At 35.4% G+C, this 21,587-nt stretch overlaps 1 protein-coding gene across 6 annotated transcripts in view; it reads left to right on the plus strand.

The window, feature by feature from the left end:
- The window catches only part of DNAJC13 (DnaJ heat shock protein family (Hsp40) member C13), a 151,803-nt gene that overhangs the window by 93,098 nt on the left and 37,118 nt on the right, over window positions 1-21,587 (plus strand). For all 6 annotated transcript variants that reach the window (XR_015740156.1, XM_087916707.1, XM_087916708.1 and 3 more), the window contains 14 exons: window positions 4,550-4,651; window positions 5,012-5,116; window positions 7,031-7,233; window positions 7,768-7,852; window positions 8,016-8,170; window positions 8,931-8,976; window positions 11,295-11,449; window positions 11,648-11,849; window positions 14,915-15,030; window positions 15,325-15,403; window positions 17,053-17,188; window positions 17,994-18,178; window positions 18,688-18,762; window positions 21,082-21,201. Coding sequence is in view for 5 of the 6 variants with exons in the window: in XM_087916707.1 (XP_087772833.1) it covers window positions 4,550-4,651; window positions 5,012-5,116; window positions 7,031-7,233; window positions 7,768-7,852; window positions 8,016-8,170; window positions 8,931-8,976; window positions 11,295-11,449; window positions 11,648-11,849; window positions 14,915-15,030; window positions 15,325-15,403; window positions 17,053-17,188; window positions 17,994-18,178; window positions 18,688-18,762; window positions 21,082-21,201 (1,764 nt within the window). In the remaining variant the exon portion in view is untranslated. The remainder of the gene's footprint in view (window positions 1-4,549; window positions 4,652-5,011; window positions 5,117-7,030; window positions 7,234-7,767; window positions 7,853-8,015; window positions 8,171-8,930; window positions 8,977-11,294; window positions 11,450-11,647; window positions 11,850-14,914; window positions 15,031-15,324; window positions 15,404-17,052; window positions 17,189-17,993; window positions 18,179-18,687; window positions 18,763-21,081; window positions 21,202-21,587) is intronic.

Here is a 21,587-nt window from a genome sequence, read left to right on the forward strand (position 1 = left end):
TAATCTACATTTTTCTATTTTATCAAGTAGTAGGTTATGGTCTACTTTATCAAATGCCTTACCGAAGTCCAAGCAAATTATATCGACAGCATTCGTCTGATCTACTAATTCTGTCACTTTGTCACTTTGCAATAAGATTGGTCTGACACAATCGTTTTTTACAAACCTATGTTGGGTTTTGGTTATTACTTTGTTTGCTTCTAGGTGTTCTCTGTTTCATTGCTTTTCCAGTATCTTCCCAGGTATTAGGCTGATTGGTCTGTAGTTTCCTAGATCTGTTTTTTTTCCTTTTTTGAAGATGGGAACTACATCAGCTCTTTTCCAGTCCTCTGGCAGTTCTCCAGTGCTCCAGGATCTTTGAAAGATATAGTTCAGTGGTTCTGAGATCTTATCTGCCAGTTCCTTCAATACCTTGGGGTGTAATCAATCTGATCCTGGTGATTTGAACTCGTCTAGAGTGGACAGATGCTCACTTACTATTTTCTTCCCTATTTTAATTTGTGTTTCTAATCTGTTTTTGGGGGGTGCTGGGTTGTTGGACTATTTTTTCCCTTTGTGTAAAGACATGCAAAAATGAGTTGAGTAGTTCTGCTTTCTCACGGTTGTTTGTCATCTTCTTGTGACTTTCTCCCAGAAATGAACCAATTGTTTCTTTGTTTTCTTGCTTTTAACATGTTGGAAGAAGCTTTTTTATTATTATTTTGTTGCAAGCCTTTGTTCATTATGAGTGTTAGCTTTCCTCACTTCATCTTCGCAGGCTCAGGCTATTTGCTGATATTCTGCTTTAGTTATGTGCCCCTCTTTACACTTTTTATACTTGTTCTTTTTGTCTTTCAATTTATCAGAGATTTCTTTTCACAGCCATGCTGGCTTCTTTTGTTATTTTTCTTCTTCATTGGTATTGTGCTAGATTGGGCTTTTATAATCTCATTTTTCAAAATTTCCCAAGCTTCTTGTGTTGTTTTCCCCTTGAGGATTTTCATCCATGGAATCCTTCCCAAGCTCTCTTTAAGTTTATTGAAATTAGCTCTCTTAAAGTCCAAGACTATAGTTTGACTTTGTTCTATTGCTTGTACTTGCATAATATTGAATTCCAATATCGCATGATCACCCCTACCACCACCCCAAGGTTCCTGTAGCTTCAACACCTTCTATCATTTCATCTCTGTTAGTGAGAATTAAGTCCAATATGGCTGATTCCCTTGTTCCTTTCTCTACTTTTTGGGAAACAAAGTTGTTTGCTAGTTTTGACTAGAACCTGTTTGATCTTCCACAAACAAAGTTGTTTGCTAGGTTTGTCAAGAACTTGTTTGATCTTCCACTTGGTCCAGTTGATGTCAGGGTAGTTAAAATCCCCCATTACTATTGTGATGTGCTTCCTATATACCTTAATTGACTAGCAAAAAGTTTGTCTATTTCCTCTGATTCGGTGGCCTATAGTATACACCTATGGCAATATCATTTTCCCCCTTTTATATTGATCCAAATGCATTCAAGGCAGTTTTGTTGTGCTCTATTTCTGTAGAGATGTAGTTATTTCTTATATATAGGGCAACTCCATCTCCTCTTATATTTGGTCTAATTCCTCTAGCTATATGTTCCATTTGTGGGTTTCATCCCACCAAGTTTCTGTAATGGCAACAATATCATATCTTCCCTCATTTACTTGACTTTCTAATTCACCCTGTTTATTATTCGTACTCTGTGCATTGGTATATATAATTCTATTAATGATGATATTATAGCATGTAATATGTAAGCTTTATTTGTATGTTTTGTAATTATAAAGACAACCATTTGATAGAATTATTTTCCAGTGGGTGGATTAATTTCAGCTTGATGTTTTGTTTAAAGAGTACTTGAGACAAACTATTTTGGCTACATCTTGAGTAGTGTTATTTGTGATGCTGAGCTTGTCAGCGGGATAGCTGATAGCCCTGGTTCAAAATCCAAGCACCTGGCAACAGGGTGACATCTCATTACTTGCTCCAGCTCCTGCTAACAGGGGAGTTAGCTAGCAGTTCAAAAGCATGCAAATGCAAGTAGATAAATAAGTACCACTTTGGTGAAAAGATAACAGCATTCAATGCACCTGTATATGAATAGAAATCCTGGTTGCATGACCATAGAAGTGTCTTCAGACAATGCTGGCTTCCTCAGCTAATATATGATGAGCACTACCCCATGGAGTCAGGCTCAACAGGATAAAGGAAACCTTTACCTTTCCTTTAATAATTTTTTTTTGATAAATAAAATGCAAATAGGCTTAGGGTCATAAGAAATGTAAGATAATACAGATAGATCTCAGTTAACAACCATAATTGGGACCAGCAACTCCATCGCTAAGTGATATAGCTGTGAAGAGAAAAATAATATGATCTTGCTGACTTCAGCAGAACTTCTAGTTGCAGTTGTTAGAAAATCACTTGAGGCCATTAAGCTCAACATCACACAATCATGACTTGTGACTTTCTGCTAGTTTTTGTCTTTGTCAAAAGCCAGTGGTGAAGTTCACAAATGATGATGACTGTAGGACTAGAGGTGGACTCCTCATAATGTAAAAACTGGTTTGCCTAGTGCAGAATAGAAAATGTGAGTGTGCATGAACCAGCTAATCCTACCACTGCTGGTGCCTCCCCTGGCCATTTTTCAGGCTGTTTTAGAGCCATTTTTGGTTTGTTTTCTGGGCCTTTTTCTGGTGAAGAACAGCCTGAAAAAATGGTCCGAAAATGGCTGTTTTGGGGCTGTATTTTGGGCCATTTTTCATCCATTTGGGCTGTTTTCCAGACTATTTTCAGCTGTTATATGGGGGAGTGGGAGAGATGAGAGAGGAAGGGGGAGAGATGAGAGGAAGGAGGAAGGGGGGGTTAATCCAGCTTTAGTTTAGCCTCTTTCAAAATTGCCTGCACAGGTATTGTCAATCCAGAAGTATTGTCAATCCTTTTCCTTCTGCTGTTTATTTATTATTTTGGGGGTGCAAATGGGCTTTAATTGTAAATTGCTTCTGAGAAGTCAATGGGATTTATTGCCTCTGCCACCTCAGGTGTGAAATGTTATGACACAATATATTGATTTTTAATAAGCTCAATGTCTTACTTTCCTTGGTGATGGGAGCAGAATGCTTTGCTGGTCTCTCTCCATCCTTTCATTCGGGTGGGGTTGGCATTTGCACCTGGAAACTTCATTTCTGGAAGTGTTGCATATAGACCCAATGCCTGGGGAAAGGGAGAGTGGCTGGGAGGCGGGTCATTAGAGCAGAGAACCAGTTGTTAAATTATTTGAATCCCACCACTGATATATACTTGGGTGGGCTGCTACCGGTTCTCACCAGTTCGGGCAAACCAGTTCTCACTAGTTTGGGAGAACCGGTTGTTAATTTTATGGCCAGTTCAGCGAATGGGCAAATCCCATCCACCCTGACTCGCCCCTCTCAGGAGACATCGCACAGCCCATTTTGGATTGAGGGTAAGTACAGGGCCCATGCAGAGCCCAGGGAGGCCGGAAACGTTTTTGCCCTCCGAAGGCTCTGTTCTGACCCAGACCTGGTTCTAAGGAAGCAAAACGAGACAAAGGTAACAGCACAACCTTTTAATGTTTCTTTATGAATCCCGTTCCTTCCCGGGTAAAAGGCTGCTTCAAACCAATTAGCTCCAATAAGATAGAGCCTTGCCAAGGTTTTGCAAGGATGCCAAGAACAACAGATAACATTACTAAGCAATAATTTCAACACAAAGAGTCTCCAAACACCAACTCAGATATCCCTATTGTCCACCAGGCTTGAGTGTAAAACTTCTTTGCCTTCTGCAAAGAACTGCAGTTTCTCAGCTGGCTTTTATCTCCTCAGGGAGGGGCCATTACCTTGCAGCCTTATTCCCGAGTCACCCATGCTGCAGCAGCTGCTCTTTCCTTCAAGCAGCCTTGCACGTATGTGCGCTGAGCATGGGTTCCTCAGCGACCTCTTCATTGCTGCTGCCAGCCTCCACAATCTCCAAAGGCAGCATTCCACTCCCAGATGGTCCTGGCCCCATCCCTGCATCACATGCAGGCTCCTCATCTTGAGTCTTCACTCTCTGAGCCCTCAGCCATCCACACCTGCTGCTGGAAAACCACCACAGACTCAAGGAAAGTCTCCAGAGCCTGAGGAGGGCAAAAACAGCCTCTTCCTAGCCCCTTTTCACTCCCAGGCCAGGGTGGTGTAGGAGGCCGACTATGCCACAGCAACCCAGCAACTAATCAGAGAACCGGTTGCTAATTTTTTTGAAGCCCACCCCTGTATTGGTTAACAGTGAAAGCAAGTACCAATCATTCATCATTTATTCAATAATTTATTGAAATGTAATATTTATTACTAATAAAATCAGTAAATGATGTAAAATGAAAGATTAGAAATAAATGAAAGCTAGTTCCAATTTTATCAACAGAACTCTTTATTTCTAAGTTTGAATTTTCTTCTTTAAGAGTAGCATGACTTACAATAAAAATTAGACCAGAAAAAAATCATTTTTAAAAGTATGTGATTTCTTATAAATTCTTTACACTCTTATTACAGAAAAATGTTAAAGAGCTTATGGATTCAAATGGTATCAGAATCCTTGTGGATCTGCTTACTCTGGCCCATCTTCACATAAGCAGGGCAACAGTACCTTTCCAAGTATGTCATTTTAATTTTTTTAAGCTTTGTATGCAGGTTCTTATAAAATCAAAAATATTTATCATATTAGAATTAATTTGAAACTTAGCCTGTTCAAAATTGGGAAGTTATTTAATGTATTTTTTTAAGACTTGGGTTTGATTACTAATTGTGTCATTTAAGACACCTGTCATATAAAGTTCATCCACCCTTCCCTGTATAGTTAAGTTCTCATCCTTTGGTCCAGTAACTTGAAAAATTGATGAGTCCGACTATGTGTACATTTTCTAACAATACAGTGACATTTGTACATATAAATTGGTTCTTAAACTGTAAACTATTTTCTAGTTATGTGATGCAAAACTTACTTTTCTTTTTAAGAGCAATGTTATTGAAGCAGCACCAGATATGAAAAGAGATAGTGAAAAAGAATGGTATTATGGCAATGCAGAGAAAGAGAGAAGAGGCCCATACAGCTTTAATGAGGTATCTTTCAAGAATTTTGTTTCATATTGACAATAATATAGTGTTGGCTCATGGCCTTGTAATCTTTCTCAGGAAGTATGTTTATAAATGATGAACTCATATGTGGAGTCCTCAGTGCTCTCTGAGCTTGGTGGTTTTCTTGCATTCATTATTGGCATTGGCATTGTTTCATTACCAAATTAGGTAATATCATCAGTGCTAGTAGGGATAGGAGTTTCCTCTTAATATATATTCTAGTGGCTTGCCCTGTCAGTTTTGAGAATGGTCTTAGTAGTTCATTGGTTGGGTTGTTTATTGTTAGCTGTTTACTGTTAGCAGTTCCTTGATTGGGATATTGAGATAATATGTATTAGATGTGAAATGAGGCAGGAGAACATTTGATTCAGCTATGCCACGAACAACAGCTAAGCATAATGTACATATGGTTTGAACAACCCAAGTGGTGACTATATGCTTGGATTTCACCAAAGCGTAGAACATCAAAACCAATCTGACTACATATTATGCCATAAGAGGTGGAAAAGTTCCATGTTCACTGTGAAAACATTCTGTAATGCTGTTTGTGGTTCAGATCATGAACTGTTAGCTGCCAAGGTAAGTTTCAGATATTGCAATGTCAAACATACACCCAAAAGTCAGAAATTTAATGTCAAGAAGATTCCCTGGCATATGCAGTTGAAGTTAAGAACAGATTTGAAGTGTTCAACATCCCAGAAAGACAATTAGATGAGTTACAGGCCAACTGTCATTAAAGTAGACCAAAACATATTACATACAGTCACAAAAGTAGCCCAATTGTCACATATTGCATACAAGAAACAAACAAAATTGGCCAGATGGATATAATAGTACAAACTGCAAAAGAGAGAAGGAAAGAAAAAGCCATTGGTGACAGGGAAGAAATGCAAAGACTAAATGCAAAAATGCTCCACCAAGTCTGAATGTACCAGCTCTAGAGCTCTTGTTGTCTGTCTCGTGCTACTCTTGCTTACTGGGAATGCCTTGGACTTTGATGTTTTGCATACTGCATAAACCAAATATGCCTTACATCCCTTTAAATGCAATCCTTCTGCATACTGCTCTCTCTTTTGAACAACTTTAAAGTTGGCATGATTAAGTTCCCATGCAAAAGATAAACACATGAATCATGTTTTGCAACATTGCCAAATGTTTGTGCACTTCGAACTTTTTTGTCCTGTAACATATAAAGGTTATCATGCTTTATGCCTTTTGCACATACAATTCCATTTTTCTTTATAAGACACTGTCCATTTACAAATACGGTCTCCTTCTTTGTCTAACCTAGAGACACTCAGCAAATTATGTTCCATTTCTGGCACACATAAAAAATTATTAAACCTTGTTTCCAAATATGGAATTTGCACACTGCCTCTTCCAATGACTTCTTGCCATTTGCCAAGGCTACTGTGTCTCCAGCAGCTGCATCTATCCTGTAAAACAATTTAACATTATTAATACTTGTTTGGCTAGCACCACTGTCTATTAGCCATTGATCTCTCCTGCAATAGCTGACTTTGCAACAGCAGCCTATCAAGTTAACTGTCTTTCTTGCAAACTGTTTCTTCTGTCTTGCAAACAGTCCCTTTGCAAACAGTCTTTCTTCAAATGAGTTGTTTGTCCACAAATGAAGCATGGTGTCTGTTGTTGGGCTTTCTGCTTAGCTGTAATCAGATATCCCCTGCCGCTCTTCTCTTCTCTGGAGACAGCCAGTCTGTGGAATTTTCCATTCTGCTCCTTGGGCCCCCTCCTCAGGGATTTCTCCTCATGGCTAATTGAACAAGCTTTAAGGGCTTCTAAATGCAGCTCCAGCTCCGGTTTGCATTCAAACATTGAAGAATTGTCAAAGTACTGTTCCAAAAACAGTATTTATTAAGTATTCAATTTCTAATTCAGATGCAGGAATTGTGGACAGAAGGAAAATTGACTTCAAAAACACGCTGCTGGGCCCAAGGCATGGATGGGTGGCGACCATTGCAAGTTATTCCTCAGTTGAAATGGTGTCTACTGGCCACTGGACAAGCTGTGCTAAATGAGACAGATCTGGCTACACTTATTCTCAACATGCTTGTCACAATGTGTAGCTATTTTCCCAGCAGGTAAGGAGCTTAGATTTCTGATCACTAATATTTTTCATTATTGCAAAAGTCTTAAAGCAGGGGTATCAAACTCGATTTCATTGAGAGCCACATCAGGTTTGTGTTTGACCTTGGGCGGGGGGGTGGGGCGGATGGGCATGGCCAGCTCAAAGTCACTCATGGCTCGAGCGCTCGGCCAGTGAAAACAGCTCGGGAGGGCTGGTCCCTTGCTGTTTCTAGGGTGGTCCCACGGGCCAGATCTAAGCACCCTGCAGGCCGTATCTGGCCATGGGCCTTGAGTTTAACACCCCATCTTAAATGGTCCATTCCTGGGAATGAAGATAGTGAAAAACTGTTCAAGAAGCCATTCTCCAAAAAGCATAATTCTTCACTGTAAAGGAAGTCAACCTCTATAATATGTTGAGCTAGTAAAGAGTTTTTTCTAGGAAAAAACAAGAATATGAAGCACAAAAGAACATCTGCTATTAGCCAAAAGACAATAGAAGCAAATGATTTTGTACAAATATACTGATTAGAAAAATATATTTATTTTAGAGATCAGGACAATGCTATTATAAGACCTTTACCCAAGGTGAAGAGGCTTCTCTCAGACAACACTTGCCTTCCTCATATCATTCAGGTAAATTGACATTCCATCTTGCTTTTCAGGCATATTTTATTTCCTGCTTAATTTTCAACATAATCTACATGTTCATGAGTTTTTTTAAGTGAGTAATGTTTTGGATAGTTGCTGAACAATATTTTAATTTTTAAATAAATATTTAACTTTTTTTACACTACAGCTTTTGCTGACTTTTGATCCCATTCTTGTTGAGAAGGTTGCCATATTACTCTTCCATATCATGCAAGACAATCCACAGTTACCTCGTCTTTATCTCAGTGGAATATTCTTCTTCATTATGATGTACACTGGTTCCAATGTGCTCCCTGTTGCAAGGTGAAAACAAAATTTCCATATTAGTTTGAGTAACATACAATCTAGCAATCCGTAAGTCTTTTATTTTTGATTTAGCATGCTATTCAATCCTAGATCAATATGGAAGCCGAACTTTTCTTAAAGGTCAGTCAAAAGATCCAGCCATTTCCCGCTTATTTTTTCCACCTATCCCTAGAAGAAATGAGAAAGATACAATATACAAACAGCAAGCCTTGAGTACACAAACCAGAAATTGCAAATCAAAGGGATTTTGAATTGTGTTTTATTGCGAACCTTTGTATTTCATAAAACCATTTTGTTTTATTGTAAACCATTATTTCTTTCTGAGGATAGATAGCTTTACTCTCCATATTATCTCTTGGCAATACGTGCAAACTAAGCCATCATATTGTAGTGGTGATTAGAGTCAATCTGATGATAACGCATTCCCTAAATAATATAGTATTAAATTACTAGTAAGAGTTAAAGTTTAGAGCATTCTTCCTCAACATTTTTTCCCAGGGAAACCCTTTGAAATAATTCTCAGTGAATGTCTGCATAAAAATCTATCTAAAGCTCATGGTATATTAGCATGACCAATAAGCTGAATTCTAACCACTGTGAACCTTAGCATTTTAAGATGTGCAAACTTAGAAACTTTTTTTAATCATTATTTCTCACTGAACCCTAAGACTGCAGAAAATACGTGAGAAATGCTAGCTTAATAGTACTTGAATTATTAATAATTCATGGCATTTAATCAAATACATTTATCTTTTAGGTTTTTGAAGTACTCACACTCAAAACAAGCTTTCAAATCTGAAGAGGTAAGATATATTAATAGTAAAAACGAACAGTTAAATTTTCTGCAAATAAGCCAATCCTAATATTGTATTAAGCATTATTTTGATTATTTGTACTCTCTTAACTTTTTGCTGCAAACAAAATATTTTTACCTTTTACTAGGTATAGTTGCTGATCTACCGATAATAAAATTTATCTATCTATGTAATTATTTTACACCAAAGAATTCTGTTTATATAGTGCTCAAATTATTTTGTTGTTATAATGAGAGAAATCAACTCTAAAGAAACTAAATAGGTTAATGTAAAAAAAATCCTCAAGAAAATAATCTAATTATCATAATTTAATTATGATATATTGATAGAAAGGAAAATTGAAGAAATACTTGTTTTTAAATATTTGAGCAAAATAGAATTCTGGGTAATGGAAATAAATTGCTTAATGGAGAAACAAGTTGGATTTAAACTGGAGCACTTCACAACAGACATTTGTTTTATTTTATGCCCTCTGATAACAAAACAACTAATGAATAATAAGAAACTGTTTACCGTCTTTCTAGATGTCAGTACTGTTTTTGACACTATGAACAGAAACATTTTGTGGAAGAAATTGGCTAAGTTAAGCATGAAATCCAGATTCTTACTCTTACTTTTTTTCTTGGTCAGAGCCCTATACTCAAACACTCGTTTGAAAGCCTGTATAGATGTTACTGCTTTACCAAGAGCTTATCTACCCATAGTGGTGTTGGACAGAATTGTATTCTGAGCCCTGGTATTTTAATGTTCAAAAGTAGTTAAAAGATCCATAATAAATTCATTAATATTCTTCTGTATGCTGATGATATAGTTCTAATGGTGCACTCTCAAATTGACCTGAAGACTAATGTGAAAACTAAATATCTGCTGTGCTGTTAACTTTCTAAATATCAATAAAATCAAATTTAAAATGATGGTATTTAGCAAAAAATAGGATGAAATATAATTGGCAGATAAATAAGGAACCTTAAAACTTATTTAGGAGAGGTTTGTACTGAAAATTTTCATAGCAAAAATAATCCCAATTCTGACTTACAATGCAGAATTGTGGGACCTTACCAAAACTACCTCATATGAACAAGATCAGAACTGTTTTTTAAGAAACATTCTAGGAATTGATAAGATCATGTCAGCCCTCCAGGTCACAGTAGAATCAGATATCCACTTCATATATAACCAATTCATAATTAAAAATTTTGCATATTGGCAGAAGATCCATTCAATGGACTGTTACAGACTATCCGATAAATGTTTAGCGGAATAAGTATGGCTCAGTCCAATTCCTGGATAATCCAATTTTCCAAAATTATTTCAAAATTATTTATTCTTAACTGTCTCCCAGGCAAGGGAAATTTTTAAAACATAAAGTATTTAAAAGATAGGAGACTGATATACATTTACTAAAAGAAATAGTTGTTTTACCTAAGAACCAAACAATTTTTCAACTTAAAAAATACCTGTCAATAAGTCTAACCCAATTCTCAAAAATAGGCTATTCTAGCATTGGATTTGAATTGGTAGATTTCATGGACAAATAAGGATATTTCTATCATCTGCCATATCATGAGTGGACATCTATATGTGGTGTCTCAGCCATCAAACATATTGATCATTTATTGTTTGTCAACTATATGCCCCTCTTAGCCTTTGATACTTAACATCCCTGCTTGAAAGCACAACTCACTGGAATCTATACATTGTGAGCAGAACTGCTAATTTTATAGTTGGGGCATTTGGTCTAAGAATCTGTTATATTGAGACATCCTATAAAGATGATGAATTTACCTGAATACTGATTCTTTGTATTTATATTTACAACATATAAACATATATTTTATTTCGTTTCTATATTTCTATATTTTCTTTTTATCTATTTTATCCTGGACATGTATTCTGTATTTTTATTTTTGCTTTATATTATTGATATGGTTGTAGGTCATAAGGCTAATCAGTCAACAAACTATCTCATAGTTCAAGTAAATAAAGCTGCAGTTCAGTCATTTTGGACCTGCTAAATTTCACATCCTGTCAACTAATATTAAAATCTGACATAAATAGGTGGGCATCATGATGGGTAAAGCAATTATTTTGCTATTTTTATTAGGTTGTAAGACATTGAGGGCAACCTGTAGGTGAAATGGAGAGCATTCAAATATAATAAATATCTCAAACGCTTAAGAATAAATTATACTGAATGTCTGGAAAAGTATTCACGATTTTGTTACTAGAAAATAAGAAACTTTTTAATACATATGTTAGCATGTTTATTTACACTTATTTCTGTTCCTGGTTTCCTTTTTTTTTAGGCAAAAGGTCAAGATATAGTTCAGAGAAGCATCTTGGGGCATATCCTCCCAGAAGCTATGGTGTGTTATTTGGAAAACTATGAACCAGAAAAATTTTCTGAAATTTTTTTGGGTGAATTTGATACTCCAGAAGCCATTTGGAGCAATGAAATGAGGTAATTAACTTAACATATCCTGTATAAAACAAAATACATTTTTCATTGTATTCCCATTGACAAGTGCTGCCTATAATTAATTCATTAGATGTCTTTGCAGCTTGTCACAAAGTAGCAGTTTTAATGTCTGATAAGAAAAATCAATTTTTGACAGAATGTTAATGTTTCTTTGATTAAAGAGATATTTGCAATTTGCAGGCGCCTAATGATAGAGAAGATAGCGGCACATCTTGCTGACTTCACCCCTCGTCTTCAAAGTAATACAAGAGCACTTTATCAGTACTGCCCCATTCCAGTTATCAATTATCCTCAACTGGAAAATGAGCTGTTTTGCAATATTTATTACCTCAGACATCTTTGTGATAAACTTCGGTTTCCTGATTGGCCAGTTAAAGATCCTGTAAGTCAATTTGTGGTCATCTTTGTAGTTTCTAACATTGGGGATTTGTATGCCAAAAAACATGAGATCATGGCTGTCAGGTGATCATGCTCCAATTGTGACATAAATGTTTATATGTTTAATTTAAATTAATTGACATTATTCTTTCAAATTTTCAAAAAATATGAAATAAAGGAAAAATAAGATAATAGTTTATTCCTCTTCATTCTTCTTGAAAATAACTCTTTGAAAGAGCTTTTGTGACCATGTTATTGAAAATTAGCACCATAGCCATTTATCATCCGGAAGACATGGAAAGTATAATATAAGGAATTTTTAACAAGAGCCCTCTCTCCCAAACTAGAAAATTCTTTTTATTAAATGTTTTTATTATGCATTTTCCTTTATAATACATCATATTTTCAATTTTACATTGACAGTCCATCTCTTCATCTCTTTCCTTCTCCTTTCCTTTCTCCCCTCTGCTTCCCTGTCCTTCCCTCTTCTCTCCTCCCCTCCACTTCCCTCTCCTCTCTCTCCTCCTTCTCTCCCCTCTCTCCTTCCCCCTCCTCCCCTTTCCTTTCCTTTCCCCTCTTCTCTTCTCCAATTCCCACTCCTTTTTCCTACTCCTCTCCTTCCATCCACTTTTCTCCTTTCCCCTCTCTACTTCCTTCTTCTGTCTCCTTCCTTCTCTTCTTCCCTCAACCTTTCTCCTCTCCTCTACTCCACTTCCCTCTGTCCCTTCATCTCTCCATTTCTCTTTCTTTCCATCTCTTTCCTTTTGTTGTATATAAATTTCCATTTCCCTACAAAGTACAGTGTATTTTCCAAGTGCAGTCTCTTTCAAATATAACTATACATTTTCTTGAGATTACATTAAAAGAAAACAAACTTAATATCTACGTGAACAGTGTATTGATAGCAATAATCATTATCATTATAGTAACATATTGATAATATTTGTTTTCTGCAATAATAATTTTTCAGTATTTAATTACTCATTCTCTTAACCTTTTATTTTCTCTTTTGCTTCTGTTATCTAGCTATGGATAGACACATACCATCATCTTTAAGTTTCTAATCTACTTAATGCTTGGCTGTTGTTATATAGCAAATCTATTGGTGATAGCAGTATTAATCATAGTTATAATAACATATTGATAATAATTCCTCATATTAATAATTTTTCAGTATTTGATTAATCATTTTCTTAACCTTTTAATTTCTGTCGTTTTCTTCTATTATCTAACTATTGATAGATACATACAGTCATCTTTCAGTTTCTAATCTATTTAATACTTCAATGTTGTTATATAGAGATATACATAGTGCTATTTTACCCATTTCTTGGTTCTGTGTCTCTCCTAGTTTTACACACAACTCCTGGCTTAAAAGGTATTCTACATCTATCCCTCAACTCCTGCCCATTTTCCCCCAAAAAACTTTTATTAACTTTTTGGCACATCTCCTTCACTCCTTCCCTGGGATCTTGTCTCTTCTTGCCTCATTCGCATTCAACCCAGGTATTTCCTCTATCTCAATCACTTCTTCATACCTTTGAGTCTTCAGAAGGCCTTTCACTGATTCTTTCCTCACTTTTGTGAGAATCTTTTTGTTTAACCTCTTTTATATTTTGGTCTCTTGAAGTACGAAAAATATCTAAACTATAATTTGCTTTTTCTATTTCATATGTTTTTACTATCTCCTCTTTTTAATCTTTTTGTATCGTTTGTCATATTTTTCCTGTCTTTTCTTTTTTTCTTTTCTATTTTGTCTTCTATTTCCTGAGATCCTTATTGTTTATTCAGTGCCGTTTGTTCATCGCTCTCTGGTTTCACAATTATATCTCGAATCAATTGTTTTATCTCCCTATGGTTTCTTGTCATCTCTTCCTGAAAGTTTTGGGACATTAATAATATTCCTTTTAATAATAAATTTATTTCTTCTTGTGACATTTTGCCTTGTTTTACTTTATCTTAAAGTTTTACCCAAAAGTCTTTCAAAATCCCAATTTCTTAATTGTCTATCATACCAAGACGGGGAAAAAAGAGCCAATATTCCAGCAGTTCACAGATCATTCTGTTGATTAGTCTATTAGCCATCTCTTCTTAGTCCACACTCACACTCACATACTGCCCATCAGATTTGTCTCCAAACAGCAAATATAATCAATTGCAGATGTCTTCAGCTTCTCTTTTAGACATAACAGATCTTAACTTATTGCTTACCCATGTCTGTAATGTCTTCCCCGGCCAGGAGGCATCACTCTTAGTCTTTTTTTTCCAGTTCAGCTGCAGATATGGCCCCGCTGCTATTTTCTTTTTATTTTCTTGTTTTAATCATTTTTCCAAACTCCCTCACTTCAAGATGATAACCAATGCATAGTGCAATATTTTAAAACAATTTAGTTTGCTGAAAAACTAGCCAGTCCAGTCTAATCCCTTGTCTTTAATATTTTTAACGTTTTCTGTTTGTTCTTTCTTTTCTGGGTCTAATATTCACCCCCAATTTTAGTCGCCGCTTTTCTTTGTGGCTCGGGAAAAACCCTACTACCACTTCAGTTGAGTCTCACTCTCCTTAGAGGGTGCTTTACGGAATATTTCACAGCAAAAATTAGAGATTTCTCACTCACATTGTACACACTGTTGCAAGATCTTTTCAGCTGTCACAGATTTGGTTCAGCCATTATGGCCATCCTCTCTTCCACCAGATAAAGGGGTTTTCTTTGGGTCAAACAAAGGGACTGTGCTCTCCTCGCTACTTCCAAAGCACCCCCTCTTTCTTTGTCACCTCTCCAGGGTGACTTGGCCCTATATAGCTTCTCCAAGCAGGAGAAATAGACGGGACTTCATGGAGCTCCGCTCGTCCACGTCTCTTCGCTATGGCTTCCGCTGCCCTCCTCACCAAACTAGAAAATTCTAGTCCCATATGTTTACTACTATCACCCTGCTTGTTATGGTCCATATACTTCACCATCCTAAATTTGTTAGGTATAGCTACCATACATAGTTAGAAATATTAGAAGAGTGAATACTGCATAAAAAGCCTTTACATGGAAAAGCTAAACAGAAATCTTGTATATTTAGGTTAAACTCTTAAAAGATACTCTAGAAACCTGGAAGAAGGAGGTTGAAAAGAAGGCGCCTACAATGTCCATAGATGATGCTTATGAAGTTCTGAATCTACCAAAGGGTCAAGGGCTGTAAGTTTCTAGTTATAAAATATAATTGAAACCAGCATTCTAAAATGAATGGATTTAAGGCTTTTGTACTGCTGTCTGAATTCAGCATAGTGTAAGGTACAGACTTGGATGTTATACAAAATGTATAATTTGAGTGGATCAGATCAATTATTTCAAAGATTCTGTTGCTGAAGTTAAAATTTAAATATATTTAATGTTATACATGCAAAAGGTAACTACAAACGTGTTTTTACTTCCGACTAACAAGATTATTGAATTATAGGCAATACATATAATCTTTTCTGTACTTTATAGACATGATGAAAGTAAGATCAGGAAAGCTTATTTTAAACTGGCTCAGAAATACCATCCTGACAAGAATCCAGAAGGTCGGGTAAGTATCTTATATTAAATATGTGTGATGCTTAGAGAAATTTTTGTATCCTAATCCAATAACAGAACCTTTAGTATGTTAAGATTTCCCACTTACTTTACAAAATAGAATTCATTAATATATGCATTTCTTTGTATATTCTTAGTTCTCTCATCCAAAATCCATGTTAACTAACATTTATTAGGCTGGATCATCACAAATTCACTTACAAGCTTATAAATATTCTTAATTAAGCAATATTATAAATAAAGATCCATGAATTAGGAAAGAGGCGGATGCTATGGAGAACCTGGAATAAGTCAGTTAATCCCATAAGAAAAAAAACCTTAAAATATCTACATTTACCGTTCAAGCTTTGCTGTTGTATGCTTATGCTGACTTGATTCTAAGCTAGTTTAAAGAAATCCAATCTGAACTGAAGTTGTCATTTCTCTGTTTAATAATTTCCTTGCAGCTGTGCCCTCCCACATTTTTGTCCCAAAAGAGTAATGGGTAATTCATTCTTTCATGTGGTCAAGTATTCCTGAAGATATTTTCATACAAGTAGTCCTTGACTTATAACCACAATTGAGCCTGGAATTTTCACCATAGTTTTTGCAGTCATAGTTGAATCACCACGACACAATTTTACAACTGTTTTTACTTAGGTCATTAAGTGAGTCAGTGAGTGATTTTTAAGCAAATCACATGGTCATAAGTCCAAATCCAGTTTATCCAGTGGGCATTTTTTGCTGCAAAATGGCAAAAATGTTGCAAAATGCAATAATTAGAGCTGTTGGCAGGCTCTAACTCAGTTGAAAGGCATTCCTTTCTCTGTGATATGTCTGGTTAATTGTTGGAGTTAATCTATAAAGAAGTAAAGATCTCCACTTAATATTTAAGGAAAAGAGTCTTTCAAACTGCAGCAGGATAAGTATAGGGAGATCAAACTTGAGGTGAGACAGGTGTGAGTAAAGGCGAAATGTTGTCAGAGTTAAGATTAGCTTATTACTGCCCTTAGAAATCATAATTACCCTATCAGGTTGTGGACAAGCTCTGAATTTGTGTCAACTCTGAAGCAAACCTGGCTGAAGCCATCTTGTGCTGCCTCATAGTTGCCATAAAGCCTGAGATGGGGAAGGGAGGGGGAAGTAGATAGTCAGATAATCTAGCTACCAGTCAAAATAAAAAGTTTTCCTGTGGGAACCAAGGTCATCGTAACACGTGACTGGTGGTGGAGGAGTGGAGCCTGCCAGCTATATTCATTGAACAATGTGACTGGTGATAGCTGGGAGGGGGAGTTTTACACTTTTAATTAGGTGAAAACTGTGAACTTTTAGAGCTGGTTTTCACCGGCTGTGCTGAAATGATGTGTCTAATAAAAATGTTCTTTGAGGAATCTACCTGCCTCAGAGTTCTGCTTTCAATAAGTGTGTTACTCAGAACACCGACATTATGCTATAGCAAGTACTGTATTTAGTATTTGCATAATGCAAGTTTTTTGACAGATAATAGATTGTAGAATAAAAAAAAGAAGGAACAGCATTACTGAAAATTATGTATGCTTACTCCTAAAAAAATTACTTTTTTGCGACATTAAATTTATTTTCAGGTAGTATTTATATACATTTTCTTTATTCATTTTCTTTACATTTTTTAAAAAACTACAGGATATGTTTGAAAAGGTCAATAAAGGATATGAATTTCTCTGCACAAAGTCCTCTAAAATTATCGATGGTCCAGATCCTGAGAATATAATTCTGATTTTGAAAACACAGAGTATCCTTTTTAACAGACATAGAGAAGGTAATTAGATTTAGTAACCAATGTATTAGACAGTAAAAAATTAGCAAATATATAATTCACAGTTATTAAATAATTTCAGTGCTAGAATACAATAATCCTCAGGCATTATTAACAATCATATATAAGCAAAATTGCTGCAGTTTCAGCTTGTGTTTGGTAGATTCTCATCTTGTAGTTAATGAATAAATCTTAATATACAGTTGCAAATGAATATAGCAAACTAAAAATAGTAGAAAATATATCCATATAAAATAACTTAGTCTCAGAATATTATATTAAATGTATTTTCTCTCTCTCAAAAAAAGAAGGAACTTGTTAGAAAATGTGAAGCTTAATATAAAGGAAAAAACAATTGATTGTAAAGCAGAAGGGCAACTTCTATATTTTTAGAAGTAATTCTGGTTCACTCTTCCCAAAAGCATGTTTCAACTATATTCTTGCTTGAGAAACTTTCTGAGCTATCAGAGATCTTTAGTCTTATCACCGACTCTGTGTGTATAGTAGATTTTGATGTGAAATATGAAGAAAGAATGACTTCCAGATAATTTCATACATTTATTAAACTTTCTTTAGTTTTAATTTATAAAAGTTTCTGAGGAAATGCCTTTGTTGTTTTAGATAAGAAAAGCCAGCAAAAGATATTACATGTTGGGGTTCTCAGTAGGATTTGATGACTCATCTAAAATATTAATAGCAGGAATATTTTAAAAACCATAGAAATATAACATGGCATAGAATAACTAAGAACCCTAACTTCAAAGATTTCATTGCAGATATTGATTTCTGACATTATGTTCCTTTCCAGATTTGAAGCCGTATAAGTATGCTGGCTATCCAATGTTAATCAAGACTATCATGATAGAAACTTCAGATAACCTCTTGTTTTCCAAAGAGTCTCCTCTGCTACCAGCTGCCACAGAATTAGCTTTCTACACAGTCAATTGTTCAGCACTTAATGTGGAAGAACTAAGGAGAGAGAATGGAATAGAGGTACATTCAAACTTATTAATATAAATTTTTGTTGTATTATATTCTACAAAGGGGAGAAATGGATCTTAAGAATGATTATTACTAAATATTTTCAGGAATTTTAATTTGCTCTTATAGATACCATGTTATAAATACAAAGTTTTAAACATAAAACTGCCTTTGAGTTTGTACAAACAAAAGAGATTTTAAACCTCTGCTGTTTTGATTTCATATTGTAGAATACAAGAAATGTTTATGAACAAATAAATATTTGGGCTATTAAATCTCAGCTTATGGCAGGAATAGACATCATAGTGCCTTCAAGTGTTACATACTTCTTCATATGCCATCCATGCCTTTGCTGCTGCTGGCTAAGATTAATGGGATTTGGTGTGGAAATACTAGGTTGTCTACATCTGTATTATATCTTTAAAATATTGTTCAGAGTCGGTAGATATAGTTTTCTATGACCAACTTTTGATAGTTTTCCATTTGGCAATCTACAGAACAAATGTCATCCATCCTTACAGGTTTTGCAAGAAGCTTTTAATCGTTGTGTTGCAGTCCTAACACGTTCTAGTAAACCAGAGGATATGTCAGTCCAGGTAATTCTTCAAGAAATCCTACCGTGCACACTGGTGTATAGTCTAATATAAATAAAATACCAACTATACAGGAAACTGCAAAGATAGATTAGAACAGCAGTCCATTTTGCTTAAGCACCAATACCCTTCTTTTTAATTTCTATTATTATTTCATTTATATGACTGCCCAACTCACTGAAGAGACTGTAAATAGATAGCAGCATGTTAAAACACAATGAAAATACACATCAAGTCAATAGCATCTTTGGAGATCTTCTAGTCCAACCCTCTGTTCAAGCAGAAGATCCAATACCATGTCAGACAAATGGCTGTCCAATTTCTTAAAACCTCCAGTAATGGAGAATCCACAACTTCTGAAGGCACTGTTTAACTGTTCTCACTGTCAGAAAATTTCTCCTTAGTTTTAGATTGGAACTCCCTTTGGTAAGTTTCTATTGATTCTATTTGTCCTGCCTTCAGATGGTTTAGGAAATAGATTGACTCCCTCTTCTTTGTGGAAGCCCCTTAAATATTGGAAGACTACAATTATGTCACCCCTATCTTCATTAGACCAGATATATCCAGTTCCTCAATCATTCTTCCAATAGATTCCAGTCCCCCTAATCATTTTGTTGCTGTTCTCTGAATTCTTTCTAGAATCTCAACTTCTTTTTTGTATTGTGCCAATCAGAATTAGATGCAGTACTCAAGGGTGGTCTTACCAAGGCATTATAAAGTACTAACTCTTCATGTGATCTGGATTCTATCCCTCTGTTAATGCAGCCTAGGACTGCATTGGCTTTTTTTGGTGACTAAAGCACATTGTTGGCTCATGTTTAAGTGGTTGTGCACTAGAACTCCCAGATCTCTGTTACAGTTACTGCTATTGAGCCAGGTACCACCTGTTTTATACCCATACATTTGTTTTTTCTTGCCTAAGTGTAAAATATTACGTTTCTCACACTGAATTTCATTTTGTTGGATACGTCCCAGTGTTCCAGTCTGTAAATACCATTCTGGATCTTGAGCTTATCTTATAATTCCCACCAGCTTGGGGTCATCTACAAATTTGATGAGTTTCCCTTCTATCCCCTCATCTAAATCATTTATGAAGAGTACTTGGTCCTAAGACATAGCCTTGGAGTACCTTGCTGAATACATCCCTCCATATAGATATACTTCCATTAAGGACTAGACATTGAGGGTGGTTGGTCAACCAGTTATTAATCCAGTTGGTGGTAATTCTAATTCACAATTCTTTATCTTTCCAAGTAGCACGTTGTAATCCACTTTGTTAAATGTCTTACTAAAGTCCAAATTTATTATGTCCACAACATTTCACTAGTCAGTTTGCCAAAGAATGCAATAATAACACACAGTTTATCAAAGAACATATCTGTCAGACCTTATAATTTTTACTTATATTTTTGCTTGCCTCTAAGCATGGGCAGATTTTTTCCCCTGGATTTTCTTAAGTGTTGATTGGTCTTTATAGTTTTCTGGATCATTTGTTTACCCTTTTTTGAAAATGGGAATCACGTTAGCTCTTTTCCAATCTTTGGACTGGAAAACCATTCTATAGAAAATCAAAGTTATGATTGTCTTATTCCAAATGTTCCCCTCTATACAATCAAAGGCCCTAAGAAAAAGGCACTTTTAAATATGAAAATCATTATGGGAAAAAAATCACTTAACTATATTTCTACAAGCCAGGCAACTGTTAAAAGGGGCAGGAATAGAGAAAATTAAAGCAAAAAGTGACCAGTTAACTCCTTTAAGCCTCAAATAAAAATCAGGATGTAGGAAATTAATAATATATAAATATAGATGGTCCTCTACTTACAATTACAATTGAGTCCAAAATTTCTGTTGCTAAGTGAGACAGTTGTTAAGTGAATTTTACCCATTTTATATCCTTTCAACTGTTAAATGAATAACTGTTGTTATTCAGTTAATAACACTGTTGTTAAGTGAATCTGGTTTCCTCAATTACTTTGCTTGTCAGAAGATCACAAAATGTGATCAAATAACCCAGGACACTGCAACAGTCATAAATATGAACCGGTTATCAAGCATCTGAATTTTGATCATGGGACAACCAAGATGCTGCAACGATCATATGTATGAAAAGCGGACATAAACCACTTTTTTCAGTGCTTTTATAACTTCAAAAGATCATTAAATGAATGGTTGTAAGTCGAGAAGCGCCTGATAATGGTTCTCATTGGAAAAACAATGGTTGGATCCAAATTTAGGCCCATTTACTGAGATAAAAACTGAAAAGTTAATGGAGCTTACAGTGCTCGTCAGGCTCGTGATGTTTTTTTTTTCTATTCATAGGTGTGTGGACACATTAGTAAATGTTACAGTGTGGCTTCTCAGTTTGAAGATTGCAGAGAGAAAATTACTGAAATGCCCAATATTATTAAGGACCTGTGCAGAGTGCTGTATTATGGCAAGGTAAACTCTTGCTTGGCAGCTGTGTTAAAGCCTTTCTCCAACTTTTTCAAAATAGTTCCTATATGGATATGGATGCTATTTATGAGAGGATCTCATTAAAAAGATATTCACATTTCTTAGCATGTGAAGAAGATATTTTTGCCTTAGCCTGCTAAACTAATTTTGTTTTCCATTTCTTCTGGCATCAGTAGACCATCTGTTTATCTTATTGCACTTCAATTATATTATTTTGCTATATTATAGTACACTATATTATAGTAAGCAGTTATACTATAGGCAATACATTTCAGTGGGGGGAGTGGGAAGCAGAAATGTGCAAGGAACTATGGCATTTTACATTAGTAGATCTCTTTATTAATTTCTAGTAAATTTCAACAGCTGCCACT

This window comes from Pseudonaja textilis, chromosome Z (assembly GCF_049901715.1).
Source record: "Pseudonaja textilis isolate UNSWEBS1 chromosome Z, rPseTex1.2, whole genome shotgun sequence".
Lineage (NCBI taxonomy): Eukaryota > Metazoa > Chordata > Lepidosauria > Squamata > Elapidae > Pseudonaja > Pseudonaja textilis.